The 19,833-nt window shown below is 47.9% G+C and overlaps 1 protein-coding gene across 4 annotated transcripts in view; it reads left to right on the top strand.

The window, feature by feature from the left end:
- The window catches only part of LOC147117012 (extended synaptotagmin-2-like), a 274,396-nt gene that overhangs the window by 238,491 nt on the left and 16,072 nt on the right, over window positions 1–19,833 (top strand). For all 4 annotated transcript variants that reach the window (XM_085987566.1, XM_085987564.1, XM_085987563.1 and 1 more), the window contains 4 exons: window positions 1,167–1,253; window positions 8,654–8,803; window positions 16,793–17,184; window positions 18,481–18,579. In XM_085987566.1, coding sequence (XP_085843692.1) covers window positions 1,167–1,253; window positions 8,654–8,803; window positions 16,793–17,184; window positions 18,481–18,579 — 728 coding nt within the window. The remainder of the gene's footprint in view (window positions 1–1,166; window positions 1,254–8,653; window positions 8,804–16,792; window positions 17,185–18,480; window positions 18,580–19,833) is intronic.

Raw genomic sequence — 19,833 nt, 5'->3', positions numbered from 1 at the left:
GGCCTCTATTTATGATGACCAATTAAGTCAACTTCTATGGTATTTCACAATTTGGCCCCTTTTTCTCTGGATCTTAGGAGCCCCCTTTCTAATCCCACTTCCCCATTGACCATCTCCTGGTCCCACTCTACCCTCTTCAGCCTCTGTATTCCATGCTCCATGTCTCCAGCAACAAGACCCTATCACAACGGCATGGCTCTCATCACCAAGTCCCTCCTCAGCTTCCTCTCCCACTCCTCTGGCTCCTTTTCCACCTTCAAGCACCTGACCCTCTTTCATACCTCCTGCTTCTTATTTCAAATTTTTGCTGTTTATTGCCCTTTCAAATGCCCAGATAACCTCCTCACTGAGATCTTCCTTCCCTAAGTTTCTGCACTAAGTGGCTTTGCCATCTCAGAGCCTCACAATCTCTGATGTTTTAACCACTGATATTATCTGAGGGTTGTAGGGCTGGAGCAGTTTACAGAGATAGGGAGATTCTGGCGTCTTGCGCATCCCCAATTTTAATCGCTCCACTATTAGCAGCTGTGCCTTCAGCTGCCTCGGCCCTAAGCTCTGGAATTCCCTCCCTAAACCTCTCCGCCTCTCTACCTCTCTTTCCTCCTTTTAAGATGCTCCTTAAAACCTACCTGACCTAATATCTCCTTCTGAGACTCGGTGGCAAATTTTGTTTGATACTGCTCCTGTGAAGCACCTTGGGACGTTTTAGTACGTTACCTTGCCAATGACTCCATCCTCCTTGGTCGCTATGTGGCCAGCAATGAGATATGCCCTTCCTCAATATACAAAGCGTGACTGTCTCTGCTCAACTGCAGAGCGGTCTGGAGGAATGACCACCTGATTCGTGACAAAAACAAATTACGTTGAGTTGTCTATTACATAGAATCGGGGATTCCTCAAAGTGTTTTACACGCACTAATTGAATCTGAAGGCTCACACTCAAAGCCTGAGTGGTTCATTGATATCTGAATCCAGCGACTTGACGATGCCTTATATTGACTTACGCACAGTTTATTTTATCGAACTAGTTCTGAAAGTGTGTTGCCAGGTGGTTATTTATTAACCGCGACCTACAGTAAAATTGTCTGCCATTCATATACTCTGGGTTTGCCATCAGTGAGGTGCTGGTTTATTTATCACATTGACTTGCTTGTCACGATTTGCAGATCCGATATCGGACCACGGAACCTGTCTGGGAAGAGGCGTTTACTTTCCGCATCCATAATCCACAGACTGTGGACCTGGATATTGAGGTACAGTGCTTAAGAGCAAGCTGTTTAACGGAAGGGTTTTTACTGTAATACGTTACCTTTTATCTTAACCAACTATTGGAACCAGCACATTCGGGATTTCTGTTGAAGTTTGCAGCAGGAAACAAAATTTAAGTAAAGGTAATTCTTTCTAGATTTTTGTAGGCTAGAAATTCAGTTGTATATTGAACCTTTTCAGAACAGCTACAGTTCCCCTCCACCCCTCCCTCCCAAAAGAGGAAATCTGGATACTAGCATTTCCAATAATATTTTAAACCAAGTTAAACATTTTGGAATTACTTCCAATTTATGGCATCTAAAGGTTGCATGAATGCATATATTGTAGGAGAGCTACGTTCTATATGTACAGGAAAATAACATTTTATATTTCATTTAAATAGCCTGCTGTGCCTAAAGTTAATAAATACATAAACCAAAATACTGTGGATGCTGGAAATCTGAAATAAAGGAAAATGCTGGGAATACTCAGCAGGTCAGGCAGCATCTGTGGAGAGAAAAACTAGAGTTAACATTTCAGGTCGATGGCCTTTTCTGTTTTTATTTAAGCTAATAAATGCAAATTTCTGTATCACTACCACAGCTAGTCACGTTCTCACATATCTGTCCTCTGCTATTGTTGGTGTACACCTTACCCAGTAAAGTGTATACACAGAGCATTGAAACAGTGAGTCCATACGAAGCGTCACACAGTAGTACAAGTTATTTGCTTTTACTTGAGTATTTTCTTGTGAATTTATGCTGTAATTGGAGAACGTTTGTTCTCCCTCCATGTAAACTCCTCAACCCATATTCACGGCCACCCCCTCGACTTTGCCATCTCTCGTGGCCTCATTAGTCCCATCGTGTCAATCGCAGATAAGGCCATCTCTGACCACTTCCTCGCATCGTTCTCCACCCACAACCCCTTCTCTCCTTCCCCACCCCGCCACCCTACTTCCTTCTGTGTTTGCCCCTGGAAAAAAAACTCTCCCAACTCTCTTACAACTGCACTTACAAAATCCCAACTGTCCAGCCTCTGGCCCGCCATTCACCACAACATTTCTGCAGCTACCGATCTGCTCAACCACACCCTTTTGATGCCCTAGTCCCTATTAACATAAGAACATAAGAAATAAGAGCAGGAGTAGGCCATACGGCCCCTTGAACCTGCTCCGCCATTCAATAAGATCATGGCTGATCATCGACCTCAACACCACTTTCCCACCCGATCTCCATATCCTGTGATTCCCCTAGAGTCCAAAAATCTATCTATCTCAGCCCTGAATATACTCAAAGACTCAGCATCCACAGCCCTCTGGGGCAGAGAATTTTCACAACATTCTGAGTGAAGAAATTCCTCCTCATCTCAGTCTTAAATGGCTGACCCCTTATCCTGAGACTATGCCCCCTAGTTCTAGACACTCCAGCCAGGGAAACAACCTCTCGGCATCTACCCTGTCAATCCCCTTCAGAATCTTGTATGTTTCAATGACTCTCACCCTGGCCATTCCTCCGGTACGGCCCCCACCTTCGCTCCTTTAAGTCCAAGGGACGCAGACTTGAACGGATATGGCGGACAACTGGTTTAACCATTCACCAACAGATCTGGCTGGACCACGTAAAACATTATCGGGTCCTGCTCTCGCCTGCCAAAATTGCTCACTATTCCACAATCATTCTGGAATGCAAAGATAAAACCCGGCTTCTATTCTCTACTGCTATCTGTCTGCTTAAACCCCTCTCCCCTGTCTCCTCTACCCTCGCCTCCGACAAGTGAGGAGCTCATGGACTTCTTTGCCTCTAAGATTGAGACCATCCATTCAGCTGCCTCTGCCACTTCCCTTCCTTCCCCTAGCCCACCAAGCCAAACTTCCTCGAAGATTCCCCCCTGCCCTAAACTCGCATCTTTCTCCAGTTTCTCTCCGCACTCATCTTGTCCATGAGACCCACTTCCTGCTCCCTCGACCCTATTCCCACCAAACTGCTGACCACCCAACTTTCTTTTATGGCTCCCATATTAGCTGACATTGTTAATAGTTCTCTCTCCTCAGGTCCTGTCCCCTTCTCCCTCACATCTGCCGTCATCACCACCTCCTCAAAAAACCAACCCTTGTGTAAGCAGTTTTTCATCCTAGCCCAATTGCTAGACGGACGGTTCGAATCGCCCCTGCCTTACGAAAGTTCTATACCCGGGAATTATTATTCAGAGTGTAAATGAAACAAGTCACAGACAGGAATGCTTCGGTGAAAAATCAGACTTATATTTATTTGGTCTAACATACACTGTCTAAAACATGCACTACTAAACGAAATCACTGTCTCTGTGGAGAATAAAATCCAGGTTACAAACAACATACATACAGTACACAACTGGGGACTATAACGAGCAGTAATTCTCTTGTTGCTATGGTGGACTCTAATTCCACCCCTACCAACGAATTACCCAATCGCATAAGCCCCTTCGCCTGGCTGAACCAAACAAAGCTCCTGCCCCAGAACAGCCCAAAAGCTTCACTTCTGAGGAAAACCCTGAGCCCCTTAGACCTCACTCAGCTTGCCTGGGATATCTGGTTACCGGCTTGTGACACTCGAGACTATGCTTACCACCACACACTGTCGGTCTCGATCGCTTCGCTTAGCGGCTTCTTCCTCTGGTACTGCTTGTTAGGCCGATCTTGGTGGAGAGAGAGAAAGAATGGTGGAAAAGAATCCATCTTTAAAAGAGTCTGGCTACCCCTATCTTTTGCGCCAATTTTTAAAATCCTTTTGTTTCTAAGCACGCCAGTGCTTAATCAGTGATGGGTCATCATCGGACCCATGAGTATTCCATGATTGGATTAATGGCTCTAAGTCTGGGACATATCTTTCGGTCTTTGTGTTGGGAAAAACTGGCTCCTCTTCGGCTGGCTGAGGCCAGTGGGTTCATTGTTCTGCTTCTTTTCTGAGATGGAGGTGAGAAGTGCTTTTGCATATTAGAGTGGCTTTCTAATAAGTTCAAGTTCAATGGCCCCCTTTTTCCAGGACTGTCGGGCGAACCCATACATTCTGGATGACTGACAGTTCTTTTGTCACAGCCAACTGCCATGCGTTCTCTGGAGTTTTAACAAACCAGTCCCCCATGCATCTGCACAGGGCGATCCCACCACAGGGAAAACACCCTCAGCCCATAAAGTCCACAAAAATATTCTCGACTGAGTCCATTCTTCAAACAGAGACTTTGCGATCTCTTCACTTGACCCCTCCGTCCTTGCAAATTACCGCTCCATCTCCAACCTCCCTTTCCTCTCCAAAGTCCTTGAACGTGTTGTCTCCTCCCAAATCCGTGCCCATCTTTCCCGCAACTCCATATTTGAATCCCTCCAATCAGGTTACTGCCCCTGCCACAGTACCGAAACTGCTCTCATCAAAGTTGCAGATGACATCCTTTGTGACTGTGAGAAAGGTAAACTATCCCTCCTCGTCCTTCTTGACTTGTCTGCAGCCTTTGACACGGTTGACCACTCCATCCTCCTCCAACGCCTCTCCACCGTCGTCCAGCTGGGTGGGACTGCACTCGCCTGGTTCCATTCTTATCATAGAAACATAGGAGCAGGAGTAGGCCATTCGGTCCCTCGAACCTGCTCCGCCATTCAATGTGATCATGGCTGATCATCCAAATTCAGTACCCTGTCCCTGCTTTCTCCCCATATCCCTTGATCCCTTTAGCCTTAAGAAATATATCCAACTCCTTCTTGAATATATTTAATGAATTGGCCTCTACTGCCTTCTGTGGTAGAGAATTCCACAGGTTCACCACTCTCTGGGTGAAGAAAGTCCTCCTCATTTCTGTCCTAAATGGCTTACCCCTTATCCTTAGACTGTGACCCCTGGTTCTGGACTCCCCGACCATCGGGAACATCCTTCCTGCATCTAGTCTGTCCAGTCCTGTCAGAATTTTATAAGTTTCAATGAGATCCCCTCTCATTCTTCTAAACTCCAGCGAGTATAAGCCCAATCAACCCAATCTCTCCTCATACATCATTCCTGCCATCCCAGGTATCAGCCTGGTGAATCTTCGCTGAACTCCCTCCATGACAAGAACATCCTTCCTCAGATAAGGCGACCAAAACTGCACACAATACTCAGGATGTGGTCTCACCAAGGCCCTGTACAACTGCAGCAAGACATCCTTGTTCCTGTACTCAAACCCTCTCGCTACAAAGGCCAACATACCATTTGCCTTCTTAACCGCCTGCTGCACCTGCATGCTTACCTTCAGCGACTGGTGCACAAGGACACCCAGGTCTCGTTGCACTTCCCCTTCTCCCAATCTATTGCCATTCAGATAATAATCTGCTTTTCTGTTTTGGACACCAAAGTGGATAACCTCGCATTTATCCACGTTATATTGCATCTGCCATGCTTCTGCCCAATCACCCAACCTGTCCAAATCATCCTGGAGTTTCTTGGCATCCTCCTCACAGCACACATGCCCACCCAGCTTTGTGTTGCCTGCAAACTTGGAGATATTAGTTCCCTTTTCTAGATCATTAATCTATATTGTGAATAGCTGGGGTCCAAGGACCGATTCCTGCGGTACCCCACTAGTCACTGCCTGCCACTCAGAAAAAGACCCGTTTATTCCAACTCTTTGCTTTCTGTCTGCCAACCAGTTCTCTATCCAAGTCAATACCTTGCCCCCAATCCCATGTGCCTTAACTTTACACGCTAATCTCTTATGCGGGACCTTATTGAAAGCCTTTTGAAAGTCCAAATACACCACATCCACTGGTTCTCCCTTATCTATTTTACCAGTTACATCCTCAAAAAATTCCAGTAGATTAGTCAAGCACGATTTACCTTTTGTAAATCCATGTTGACTTTGTCCGATCCTGTCACTGTTTTCCAAGTGCTCTGCTAGCCAGAGAATCACCTGCAATGGCTTCTCTTCCTGCTCGCGCATCGTTACCTCTGGTGTCCCCCAAGGATCTATCCTTGGCCCCCTGCTACTTCTCATCTACATGCTGCCTCTTGGCGACATCACCTGAAAACACAGTGTCAGTTTCCACAAGTAAGGAGTGTGATGGAATACTCTCCACTTGCCTGGATGAGTGCAGCTCCAACAACACTCAAGAAGCTTGACACCACCAAAGCAGCTGGCTTGATTGGCACCCCATCCACCACCTTAAACATTTATAACGTGGCTGCAGTGTGTACCATCTACAAGATGCACTGCAGAAACTCACCAAGGCTTCTTCGGCAGCACCTCCCAAACCCACGATCTCTTCCACCTAGAAGGACAAGGGCAGCAGGTGCATTGGAACACCACCACCTCCAAGTTCCCCTCCAAGTCACACAACATCCTGACTTGGAAATATATTGCCGATCCTTCGTCGTCGCTGGGTCAAAATCCTGGAACTCCCTACCTAACAGCACTGTGGGAGTACCTTCATCACACAGACTGCAGCGGTTCAAGAAAGCGGCTCACCACCACCTTCTCAAGGGCAACTAGGGATGGGCAATAAATGCTGACCTTGCCAGCGACGCCCACATCCCAGGAACAAATTAACATTTTTTTTAATGTATGCTGATGACACCCAGCTTTACCTCACCACCACTTCTCTCGACCCCTGCACGGTCTCTAAATTGTCAGACTGCTTGTCCAACATCCAGTTCTGGATGAGCAGAAATTTTCTCCAAATAAATATTGGGAAGACGAAAGCCATTGTTTTCGCTCCTCACCACAAACTCCGTTCCCTAGCCACTGACTCCATCCCTCTCTCTAACATCTGTCTAAGGCTGAACCACACTGTTCGCAACCTTGGTGTCATATTTGACCCTGAAATGAACTTCCATCCCCATATCCGCGGCATATCTAAGACTGCCTATTTCCACCTCCGTAACATCACCCGTCTCTGCTCTTGCCTCAGCTCATCCGCTGCTGAAACCCTCATCCATGACTTTGTTACCTCTAGACTTGACTATCCCAACGCACACCTGGCTGGCCTCCCACGTCTACCCTATGTAAACTTGAGGTCATCCAAAACTCGGCTGCCCATGTCCTAACCCGCACCAAGTCCCGTTCACCCATCACCCCTGTGCTCGTCGACCTAAATTGGCTCCCGGTTAAGCAACGCCTCGATTTTAAAATTCTCATCCTTGTTTTCAAATCCCTCCATGGCCTCGCCCCTCCCTATCTCTCTAATCTCCAGCTCCACAACCCCCCCGAGATATCTGCGCTCCTCTAATTCTGCCCTCTTGAGAATCCCTGATTATAATTGCTCAACTATTGGTGGCCATGCCTGCTGTTGCCTGGGCCCTCTGGAATTCCCCCTCCACCTCGCTATCTCTCTTTCCTCCTTTAAGACGCTCCTTAAAACCTATCACTTTGACCAAGCTTTTGGTCATCTGCCCTAATTTCTCCTTATGTGGCTCGGTGTTTAATTCTTTGTCTTATAATACTCCTGTGACGCGCCTTGAGACGTTTTGCTACGTTAAAGGCGCTATATAAATACAAATTGTTGTTGAAAATAGCTATGAGGAATGGGAACCATTTTGAAATGTTTACCTGAAAACATAATATAAACATTAATTTTATTAATGTGACATTTTAAACCAGAATTCGGAGCTGGGAAAATTAGGAGTATCATATATGATCAGTAACAATGAGCTGGCTTGTAAACACATTTAAGCAGAGGAAATGGTGTTTATTTTAACTTGTAACATATGTCAGAATAGGGATCTTTTTAAACCAAAATGAATAGTTTCTTCTGGTGAGTGACAGTTGGTGGGTCTGGCCAATGCCTGGAGCTATCAGTACTCTGTGTCAGAAAGAGAACTGATTCAGACCTGCAGTTTCCCTAAATGGTAATTCATTATCTTGCCACTATTGCCGAGAAGCGCATACAAGCGACATGCCTCCTGAGAAATAGGGAAAGGAAAACTACACTGGACTTGTGCCAATGCTTATCTCTTAGCTGGGGTATGGTTTGGGGTGGATAGGGTCGTAAAGAGGGGAATTATGTTTTTAATTGTTTTAGCTGAGTTACCTGCTTGGACACACCCTTTCCTGGCCAAAATACAGGGTATACCGTCTGCTTCAGACCTTTGTCAGTGCCACTCTGTAACCAGTTGCTAGGAGATGTGCCGTATTGAGTTTAGGTGTCTCACTTTTCAATTTATCTTACCTCCCTCCATTCCTCCCTACGTGGAATTGCTTAGCCCCTACCCAGCTCCTCTTCCTGATGTATCTGCAGAAATTGGAAATGCCGGTGTACAACATCCTGGAGTTGGAGCACCAAAGCCTGACCTCCTCCAACTGCCTGTAGTACAAAATCAGGGCGTAATTTTGTTGTTTCTGTTTAAGGATTACCTGTTGCTTGGCACTTTGAAGACTCAATGTTTATGTGGTTTGTTTTGTCCAGGCTAAGGATGACCATCACCAATGCTCGCTAGGTTCATTTAACCTGCCTCTTAAACAGTTGCTGGAAGCTGAAGACCTAACTATGAACCAGCGATTCCAGTTGAACAATTCTGGTCCTAGCAGCACTCTCAAGATGAAGATAATGCTTAGAGTATGTGTGAACAATGTCTTTGTGTCTTTTTTAGTACAAGGCTAGCTCCTGTTTTCTCCAGCTAAGGATATCGTTTCAAGTTAGTGACCAGTGCGCGCAAAAATGGAATTGTTCCTGGAGAACAATCACGTTTCTGGTTATTCAACTGCAGAACTTTACTGACATCAGAATATTCCTGCTCATGCTGACTGCCTGAACAAAATAATTAATTTGGTCAATACTGTGATATTTTAATGGCAGCTCTCCCTTCTGACTTAAGCCACTGCTGATGTTGAAATCACCTCTCCTTGCATCTACCTTGCTGGACTGCAGGAGAAGCAGAGCAAGAGCTAACAGTCACAGCTGGTAGGAACATGCTCCCCTCATCCAGCGCTGTGATATTTAAATACCAAGTCCTGAGTTCAGCTCAGACTCCCACTGCTGATTTTAAAATCATAAACAGCCCAGTAGGACAGAGATTATCAATGTATAAAATGACACCCTTACCCACACATTGTCCCAAAGAGGAATGTTAACTTGCCTTACACTTGAGAGAAAGAAAAACAAATGCAGCAGTGTCACCCTGTTTAATATGTAACCTTCAATATTACACCGTGTATGGTGTCCTACTGAAGGTCTGATTATCCCTACTTAGTAACAGTTCATTTTAGGTCATTACTAAGGATCTGAATATAATTATTTAAAATACATAATATATATTGTCGGCCACAAAAACATTTCTGCCACAAGGTGGTACTAGAGTACTTTGGGGAGTTAGTTCTGCAGCGTAGCCAGGAGATGGCAGTGAAAGAAGCAGCTTAGGATAGAGCTAAACCTCAGTGGAAGAAGTAATGGCAGAATCACATCAACATCATTTTAAAATATATAGGCCTAGAAATTCAGTTGTTTGCGCCAGCCGCTAGCGCCTTAGGAGGAGGAGATGTTGGGCGCTAGGCGGCTAGCGGCCGGGCGCAGCGCGATCTGCGCCTCTCCTCAACTTCACTAAAGATTTAGCGGCGGCGCAAAGCCTTTGCGCGCGCTCAGCTGCGCGCGCAGATCCTGACGTCATTTCATCGTGCAACGCCCTTTGTTCGCCCCAAACCGGAAATTCAGTGGCGCCGCCCTATTGTGCGCCTGTCGCCCCTAGCGACTGGTAGAGGGGAACGGTTCTCAGTCGATGCGGGGCGCGGGGGGCGCAAATTAAAGGGCACTCCTCCTGCAGTAGAAAAGGCAGCCATTTTGCAACACTCCTTTTTGAGAGACGGATCTTTGCAGAGAGACAAAGGTAGAGAGCTTTCTGCTTTGGCTCAACACTCGCACAGGTACTTGTGGCTTCAGGCCACAGCTTTCCACTTGTCTTTACCTTCAGTGTCATATCATTGATTGCAAACATATAATGGGGGCTGCAATGGGTGCAAACGTTGGCCTTCTCCATTGCATTCAAAGGGCTCACAGACGCCGTGAGAGAGTGGCAGTCATGGCCAGACGGAGAGGGGGCAACAGGCTTCGGCAAAGGAGGCCTTACCCACCCAGGGAATACCGCCAGCAGTTCTCATATCTGAACATGTCTGACGAGCAGTGTGTTCGGAGGCTGCGATTCCGAAGGGCGGTGGTCACTGAGATCTGCCACCTGCTTGGCGGTGATCTGCGGCCACATCTGAGGAGCAGGACGTCTCTGTCGGTGGCAGTGAAGGTGATGGTGGCTCTCAACTTCTATGCCACCGGCTCCTTCCAATCCACTACTGGGGACATTTCCAACATCTCCCAGTTCGCCGTGCATTGCTGCATCCGCCAGGTGACCAATGCCCTTTTCAGAAGGAGACGTCAGTTCATCTCCTTCTCCATGGCCCTTGTCAAGCAGCAACAGCGTGCAATGGGCTTTGCAGCATTAGCGGGCTTCCCCATGGTGCAAGGTGCCATTGACTGCACGCATGTGGCTTTACGGGCACCTCTGGAGAATGCCGAGGATTACCGCAACCGGAAGGGCTACCATTCGCTCAACGTTCAGCTGGTGTGTGACCACAGGCAGCTCAACCTAGCTGTCAATGCCCGCTTTCCAGGCAGCAGCCACGATGCCTTCATCCTGCGCCAGACTTCTGTGGCAGACATGTTCCAGGCCCAGCCTCACCCACAAGGATGGCTTCTCGGGGACAAAGGCTATCCTTTGTGCACCTGGCTGATGACCCCACTCCGTGCGCCCAGCACCCCTGCTGAAGAGGGATACAATGACAGCCATCAAGCAACCAGGAACATCATTGAGCAAACAATCGGCGTCCTGAAGCAACGGTTCCGCTGTTTGGATCGTTCCGGAGGAGCCCTACAATATTCGCCGGAGCGAGTCTCCCATTTCGTGGTCGTGTGCTGCATGCTGCACAACCTGGCTATCCGCAGGACTCAGCCACTGCCACCAGAGATTGGAGGACCACCGGAGGAGGAGGACCAGCACAGGAGGGAGGCAGAAAGTTCAAGGGCCGCCCATCGGCGGCTTATTGAACGTCGGTTCTAGGCCCCCTCTCAGGGAATGGCTTGTGCCAATGTCACCAGATGAATGTAGCCACTCCACAAGCCCTCAGCCGAGCAGGGCAACCAGGACTTGCAAAATAAAGCATGGGCAGTGCGATTTAAGAACATTTATTACTTGGAAACCTCTGCCCTTCCCACATTACAAACTAATGGAGAGAAGCCCCCTCAAAAAACACAAAACGAACAGTCTCGGCCTTTCAAAAAACACAAAACGAACAGTGTCGGCCTTTCAAAAAAAAGAAATACACCAGTCTCGGCCTTTCCAAAAACACAACTACACCAGTCTCGGCCTTTCCAAAAACACAACTACACCAGTCTTGGCCTTTCAACAAACACAAAGCATTTGGCCAGACCTTCTACTTTTTGCCCTACGAGGGTGATGCCTTTCGCATCCGTGACTGGCCCCTGCCCGCCCTGCAGCTCCTCCTCAATGGGACCCCAGTGGCTGCAGCAAGGCTGGGGGAAGGCTGCTGAGGGTCAGATGGCGAGACGGCAGATGCCCTTGGGGGTCGGCCTGGACCAGCTCTGGCCCTGGAGGGGCCGGCTGCTGACTGCTCCAACTCTGCTTGGGCGGCAGCAGTCTGTCCAGTGGCTGGTGGCAGCTGCAATGGAGGAGTGGCAGTGTCGGCTGCAGGAATGGTGCCAACCTGACAGATCACAGGTACTCCCTGGTCGCCTGAGACATTGGCACTCGCACGGGCCAGCACTGCAGCATGCGCAGCAAACTGCTGAAGAACAGACTGCTGGGCTGCAGGCGATGCCTGGCCGATCCAGCGAGGGTGGCAGCAGTTAGTGCCCGTGTGGCCCTGGTCTGTGTCCGCATGACACCAGCCAGTGAATGGACGGCACGACTGAGCACTTGGCTAGAAGCCGCCTGTGCTGCCGCGAAGTCCTGCAGACTCCTGGCCTGTGCTGCTCCGAATTCCTGCACACTCCTTGACACAGACTCTGTGGAGTCAGGCATCCTTGCCACTGCAGCCATGAGCTCAGTGTGCCTGCGCTCAGCCTGGACGGCAATTTCCTCTAGGAGCCGCACCTCCTCTGCGCTCACCGTCGCAGAACTGGAGGCCGCACTCACCCTCTGGGGAGAAGTCCGCCGAGCTTCCCCACCCCTCCCGCGTTGCTGCAGGCCGCTGGGCCCCGGAGCTTCACTCTCCTCCGACCCTTCCCCCCGGCTCCCCTCCAGGGAAGACATGTCCCCTTCATCGCCATGGGCTGCCTGGGCTGAGGGTGGCACTGATGGGCCGGCTTCCTCTTCCTCCTCCTCGAATTCTGAATCACTGACAGTGGCAGCTTGAGGGCCCGCCTCCTCACCTGGCAATTCACCATCTGAAAGCAGGGAGGCACAAGAGTTGCTTTAGAGTGAGGACAGGGCGGCAGCGAGGGAGGCATGAGTGCTGCCATGCACTGCATTGGTCGGACAGTGGCAAAGGATGCTGTTCTGAGGCGCAAGTGGAAAGAGAGAGGTCAAAAAGGTGATGCCCTTACCATTGGGGCCCAGAACAGGGTCGGCATCTCCACTGGCGACGGGGCCAATCAGCCGGCCTGCCATAATGCGCTCCACACGCTGGTCGAGGTCGGAGAGCTCTTTGAGGTCAGGACAGCCTCCCCCGGTCTCACGCTGCTTCCTCCGGTTGTGCGCCACCTTGGCCTGCAAGAGAAAGGACGGCCTCTAAGTACAGTGTGAAGCCCTGATCTTGTCTGCACTGCCTCCCATGGTGGACTGGCCCTAACAGTGTGAAGCCCTGATCTTGGCTGTACTGCCTCCCATGGTCGAATAGCTTGTACAGTGTGTAAAGTGCTGAATGTGCAAGTGATTTTCATGACAGTCCCATAGCTGCTGGATGAGGGCTGGCCATTAGGGCTTTCAGGTCCCTTTGCCCATAATGTGAGGTGCACATGCAGGGATGAGGAGGACACTGGAAAGGGTACTCACCCTGACAACCCGAGTGAGGTCGTTGAACTTTTTCCGGCATTGCACAGGAGTCCTGGCAACCACGCTGTTGGAGGTCACCCTGTTTGACACCTCCCTCCAGGCTTTCCGATAGGCGCTGGGCAGCGGCCTCCTGCCACCTTCAGGGAACAGAACATGGCGCCTGTGCTCCACTGCGCCAACCAGCACCCTCAGGTCACCGTCGCTGAAGCGCTGCGCTCTCTCCCTGGCCTTCTCCATAGCCCTGGGCGTTGCACAGATGAAGCAGAAGTGGTCAGGCCTAGCTTCAGGGCTGCAGTGTGCAGGGCGTGGCAGGCAAACAAATCCACCCTCCCCCTTTAAGAGCTGACCGGCGCCAGAGTGTCTGTCGTCAATCAGCAACTCGCCACACCTGCGCTGCGCCTGCCCTCGGGGGTATCGCCCCGGGCCGCCGGCTTAGCGCCTAATGATAGTCGTGCATCGCCTGTTTTAGCGCAGCAGCAACCTCTTGGGGCGATGCCACTGAATATCGGCGAAGGTGGCACCGTACTTGCGCCGGGCGCAAACTTTAGCGGCCGCCCGACTGTAGCGCCCCAAACGTGGCTATACTGAATTTCTAGGCCATATAATTTAACCGTGTGAAATGTAGGAAAGCTGTTTGTGAATGTGTTCAGAGTAACCATCTATGCTGTATCTATACATTGGTTGACAGTAACACCTCAGATAATGAAGCATTCCATGCCCGCATGCAGCAAGACCTGGACAACATTCAGGCTTGATAAGTGACGAGTAACATTCGCGCCACACAAGTGCCAGGCAATGACTGTCTCCAACAAGAGAGCGTCAAACCACCTCCGCTTGACATTTAACGGCATTATATCGCTGAATCCACCACCATCAACATCCTGGGGGTCACCATTGACCAGAATCTTAACTTGACCAGTCACATCAATATTGTGGCTACAAGAGCAGGTCAGAAGCTGGGCATTCTGTGGCGAGTGTCTCACCTCCTGACTCCCCAAAGCCTTTCCACTATCTACAAGGCACAAGCCAGGAGTGTGATGGAATGTGCTCCACTTGCCTGGATGAGTGCAGCTCCAACAACACTGAAGAAGCTCGACACCATCCAGGACAAAGCAGCCGCTTGATTGGCACCCCATCCACCACCTTAAACATCCACTCCCTCCACCACTGACGTACCGTGGCTGCAGTGTGTACCATCTACAAGATGCACTGTAGCAACTCGCCAAGGCTGCTTCGGCAGCACCTCCCAAACCCGCGACCTCTTCCACTTAGAAGGACAAGGGCAGTAGGCGCATGGGAACAACATCACCTGCAAGTTCCACTCCAAGTCGCACACCATCCTGACTTGGAAATGTATCACCGATCCTTCATTGTCGCTGGGTCAAAATCCTGGAACTCCCTCCCTACTGTGGGAGCACCTTCACCACACGGACTGCAGCGGTTCAAGAAGGCGGCTCACCACCACCTTCTCAAGGGCAATTAGGGATGGGCAATAAATGCTGGCCTTGCCAGTGACGCCCACATCCCATGAACGAATAAAAAATAAGTAAGAGCCCTAGATCACATGTTCTGCACTTACTAACCCTCAAGTTTCTGGCTGGGCTAAATTTGTTCCAGAGGAGTTGCCCAGGCTAGACAAGGGAAATGAAGTGAGCTATAGACAGATGATTGTTAATCCAACTGTATGAGCTTTAACTCCTGTACATTGTTGGGTTTCCCCTGTTTGTGTAGTGCTATCCAACTGGATGTGACTGTCTTGTGTGTTAGTTCTGTATGATCTTGCGTAAAGGAATGCAGACAAGCAAGTTATACCTGTCGTCATTTACCTCTTTGAAGTATTCTAAATAAAGGAGAGTTAATTCCAGTTGGATCCTGGAATCATTTAAGAACCAAATGCAGCTATGAGGGGACAGTCAGGTCGTTCTACTTTATACTAGCAAAGCTATATTTCTGCAGTTGGCCTCAGTATTATTGGCAATGGTAAGGATATTCTGCAGCATTGTGGTGCTTAACAAATACTGTTTGGTGGCAAATGGTAGATTTTTTGTGCCAATTTCCATCTAAATCCACTTGGCATGCTTTTTTCAACTAATGACAAGAGTACTGGGATAATGGCTGCGCTAATCAGCAGGAGTTAAAGCATTCTTTTCTTTCAAACTCGTAACCATGAGAAAAACAACTGAAATTAAAAAGGTCACTGGCTCTCCTTTTATTTGGAACAGCTCAAAGAGATAAATGACGACAGGTATAACTTGCTTGTCTGCATTCCTTTATGCAAAATCATAGAGGACTAACGAGCAAGACATGCAGTTGGATAGCACGACACAAACAAGGAAACCCAACAATGAATTAAACATAGAAGATAGGAGCAGGAGTAGGCCATTCGGCCCCTCGAGCATGCTCCGCCATTCAATGAGATCATGGCTGATCATCCAAATTCAGTACCCTGTCCCCACCTTCTCCCCATATCCCTTGATCCCTTTAACCTCAAGAAATATATCCAACTCTTTCTTGAATATATTTAATGACTTGGCCTCAACTGCCTTCTGTGGTAGAGAATTCCACAGGTTCACCACTCTCTGGGTGAAGAAATTCCTCCTCATCTCTGTCCTAAATGGCTTACCCCTTATCCTTAGACTGTGACCCCTAGTTCTGGACTCCCCCGCCATCGGGAACATCCTTCCTGTGTCTAGTCCTGTTAGAATTTTATAAGTTTCAATGAGATCCCCTCTCATTCTTCTAAACTCCAACGAGTATAAGCCCAATCGACCCAATCTCTCCTCATACGTCATTCCTGCCATCCCAGGTATCAGCCTGGTGAATCTTCGCTGCACTCCCTCCATGGCAAGAACATCCTTCCTCAGATAAGGCAACCAAAACTGCACACAATACTCAAGCTGTGGTCTCACCAAGGCCCTGTACAACTGCAGCAAGACATCCTTGTTCCTGTACTCGAACCCTCTCGCTACGAAGGCCAACATACCATTTGCCTTCTTAACCGCCTGCTGCAACTTCAGCGACTGGTGCCCAAGGACACCCAGGTCTCGTTGCACTTCCCCTTCTCCCAATCTATTGCCGTTCAGATAATAATCTGCCTTCCTGTTTTTGCCACCAAAGTGGATAACCTCACATTTATCCACATTGGGCAGATGCATGGCAGATGCAGTATAATCACCCAACTTGTCCAAATCATACTGGAGTTTCTCGGCATCCTCCTCACAGCACACACGCCCACCCAGCTTTGTGTCGTCTGCAAAGATGGGCTTAATGGCCGCCTTCATCCATAACAACCTTGCAAAGATCTCATTCGATAGCATTCTTTCAGAACACTGCTTTTACTGTCTTCCCATTACAGTGCCTAGCTATTTCTTAAATTAATTGAATGTCCAAATCATAACAATACCACCCTTTCTGGCAACCCATTCCAGTTATTGATCCTAACATCAGTCCTAAACTTCTCTTCATAAGGCCTGTAGTTAAAGTGCCATCTAATTGTCAGATAACCTTCTGAAACGCGTGAAGTAATTCTCGTATTGTGCCCCTCTTCACAGATCCTTGCTGTTGAAAAGCAAGACCAGGCTCCAGATCGCTCTTCCGCTCAGTTAAAGAAGCAGCCATCTCATAGCAAGGACGCTAGGAAGCCAGCGTCAAAAGTGCAACCGGTCGCCCCCACAGAATCAAACAAACCTGCCCCAGCTGTTCCTGCTGCCGACAGCACCAAAAGGCCTGAGAAGACGGAGAAGGTGGAGAACTACAGCACTGCTTCCCAAAGCCCGCAGAGGCCCGCAAGTCTCCAGCAAACTCCATCAGCTCACACCACCTCCAGTCAAACAGGATCTCCGTCACACCTTTCTGCTAAAGAACCAACCCCGAGTATCGCCTCTGATATATCGCTACCCTTCGCCACGCAGGAGTTGCACCAGAGATTGCGACAACTGCAAAAGTACAGTCCCCGCTCACTTTTACACTGGGGAGGGGAGGGGTGTTCCGTATATAGTTGCAACCAGTTTGAAGGATGGGATTATCAAATCTCTTGATTTTGTTTGCTGAAGAAAAAAATGTCTCAAGGAAATAATTTTCTACTTCTCTGTTTTAGACAGCCAATACAATTACTTTTAAATCTTAAAGGCAGATTGGGAACTTGAAAGTAGCCTAGGGAGAGTTGGATGACACTCTCTGTGTTACTCTTTCTCTGTCTAACGTGAAATATTTCCCACCTCAGTTGAGAGTTGAACAGGTGCCTACAATAAACTCTTTATGCAGTGAGGGCCTGGCCATGGACTTTGAGTGATGAGGATGTTGTGCCCTTTGGTCCCACAAGTTGTGTAAATATTGCATTGCATTATTTCTACATTGAAAGTGCTAAGGGAATCTCCTTATAGCTGAGTTTTGTGTCTTGAATTGATTGTGTAACACACAGGGTACAGTGGAAATCTGAATTGGGGCCTTTGTTAGAAATTGGGGTGGGGGGATATGTTTGGCTGCTTGATGTGACCAAAATGCTGTGAGGTCACAGTAGTGCAGTTCTATATTGAGTTCATTCTGAAGCAAGTTGTATATCTTTTTGAAATAGTAAAATATTTTCATTAAGTGAATGTGCTCATGGTAAAGTTTAAAAAATGATGTTGTCAATACTGGATTTTTCTATGAATAATAGAAAAAAAACTACTGAGCATTTTTTGATTCAGAATATTCAGTATATTTGATTCCGAACATTCTCCTATCCTTGTCATCCGTGTTCGAATCAAGTCCAAATTGATAGACATTCCCTGCTGGCTCTATGCCAACTGAGTTTAGGTCGATTACACCCTGAGTCCCAGTGGGCATCAGATTACAGCGCAAAGTTGCTTGTAAATCAGCACTAATTAGCAATCTTACTTAAAGGTCTTGCAACTGCTAGTGTAAGAAGAAATGAAAAGTTCCTTCTGGTGTAGTGGAGAACTGTTTCCTTTTGTGTAGTGTTGGAGCAGAGTAGAGGATGCTTTGCTGTGCATGCAATCCATGCTACACCTTAGCTGACAGGACTGAAATTACTTCAGTTCCCAAGCATTGACACCCTTCACCTTCATGAGCATATCGGCTTGTGTTTTTTTTTAAAGTAGGTTTTAAGTCTGTACAATGTTTTCGAGCCTGTTGCCACTTGGCCTCTTACTTTGTTTGTGACTAATGGTATGATTCATTAATGTTTCATCAGAGTAGATCTTAATCAGTGAATCTTTGCACTTTTGATGTGTTGCAGTGGAACAACTCTTGGCCAGTCACCACTAGGTCAGATTCAACTAACGCTTCGGCACAGTTCTCAAAGAAACAAGCTGATTGTGGTTGTACATGCTTGCCGGTAGGTAACACCGCAGACTGGTGTGTTGACGTGCCCGCACACGTACATATGGGATTTGTAAAGTAAGGGATGAAAGACAATAGCTGGGAAATGTTTTGAAAAACAAACAGTTTGTAATTTGGTGTGTGGAATGGGAATGAGAACTACTCACGAACCTGAATCAAGTTTATTACAGATACACATTGAATGTCTAGTTGGTGAAGGCCAACAGCAGCTGATTCCTGTCTTGTTTCATGGTGGAACAAGCTGGAGGGGCTGAATGGCCTACTCCTGTTCCTTTACGGAAGTTAGAACGAGAGCATAGATTTCTTGGATGGGCAGAGGTGAGTCCACCGTTAAGGTGGTCATGCATGGACTGGAAGGAGCAGCCTTGATTGCCCGAAATCCTTTCTTCACTCCAAGTTTCATATGTTATATTGAGAACAGGGGTTGAGGGGTTTAGAGTTAATGGCCTGGATTTTGCGGTGGTACGACGTCATACCACATTTGAAATCCACCACAAGTTTGAGATTTAAGCGCATGCGCGTGATAGACCATTCACACCACCACCGAAATCCTCATTGCTGGCGCAGAGTTGGGCTAACTGCCCGCCAACTGCCCAGCAATTACATACGGAAATTTTACGCTTGGTGGAAACAGGCGCAGGGTAAGGGGATACCCGAAAAAGAAAATGCTTATTTTAAAATAAATGACATCCAGAAACATTTGAGAAACGATCCTAGTGTATGTTAAAGCTGCAGGTCTTTTTAAAATGTCGTTTACATTTCGTAACTTTCTGCACAGTGCACAGTATTTGTTTAGAAATTGGAGTTCTGAGTAATGAATTGGATTCCCACAATAAAAGTTAAATCTGTATGTATTTTAAAGGTTGCAGTAATGTAGTAATTTAAATGAATGAAAGACAATCTGTTTTCTGATCGGAGGACCAGGCCCACGTGATCCCAGATATGCTTCCGCACAGGCGGCGTCCCTGGGATCCGTGGGCCATTACACTGCCCTCCGGCACGCAGCGTCCGAGCCGCCATCAGATAGGTGCTTATTCTTTTCGCAGATCCATGGCGTACTCTGTAGATACACCGCGGGCCGCAATTTTTGGGCCAATAGATTTGCTTGCTTCATGCCCAGCATGATATTGAGGAGATATTGTGCTGTTACAGGATGATAGACTCCACAGTGGAGTAAAGAAAAATTAAATGCTGAAGCTAGAAAATAAAAGGCATATATAAATTCGCATAACATTAAAAAAAAACACAA

This window comes from Somniosus microcephalus, chromosome 5 (genome assembly GCF_052327205.1).
Source record: "Somniosus microcephalus isolate GS21.2 chromosome 5, FLI_Smic_1.0, whole genome shotgun sequence".
Taxonomy (NCBI): Eukaryota; Metazoa; Chordata; class Chondrichthyes; order Squaliformes; family Somniosidae; genus Somniosus; species Somniosus microcephalus.
This window is presented reverse-complemented; position numbering and strand designations above follow the sequence as displayed.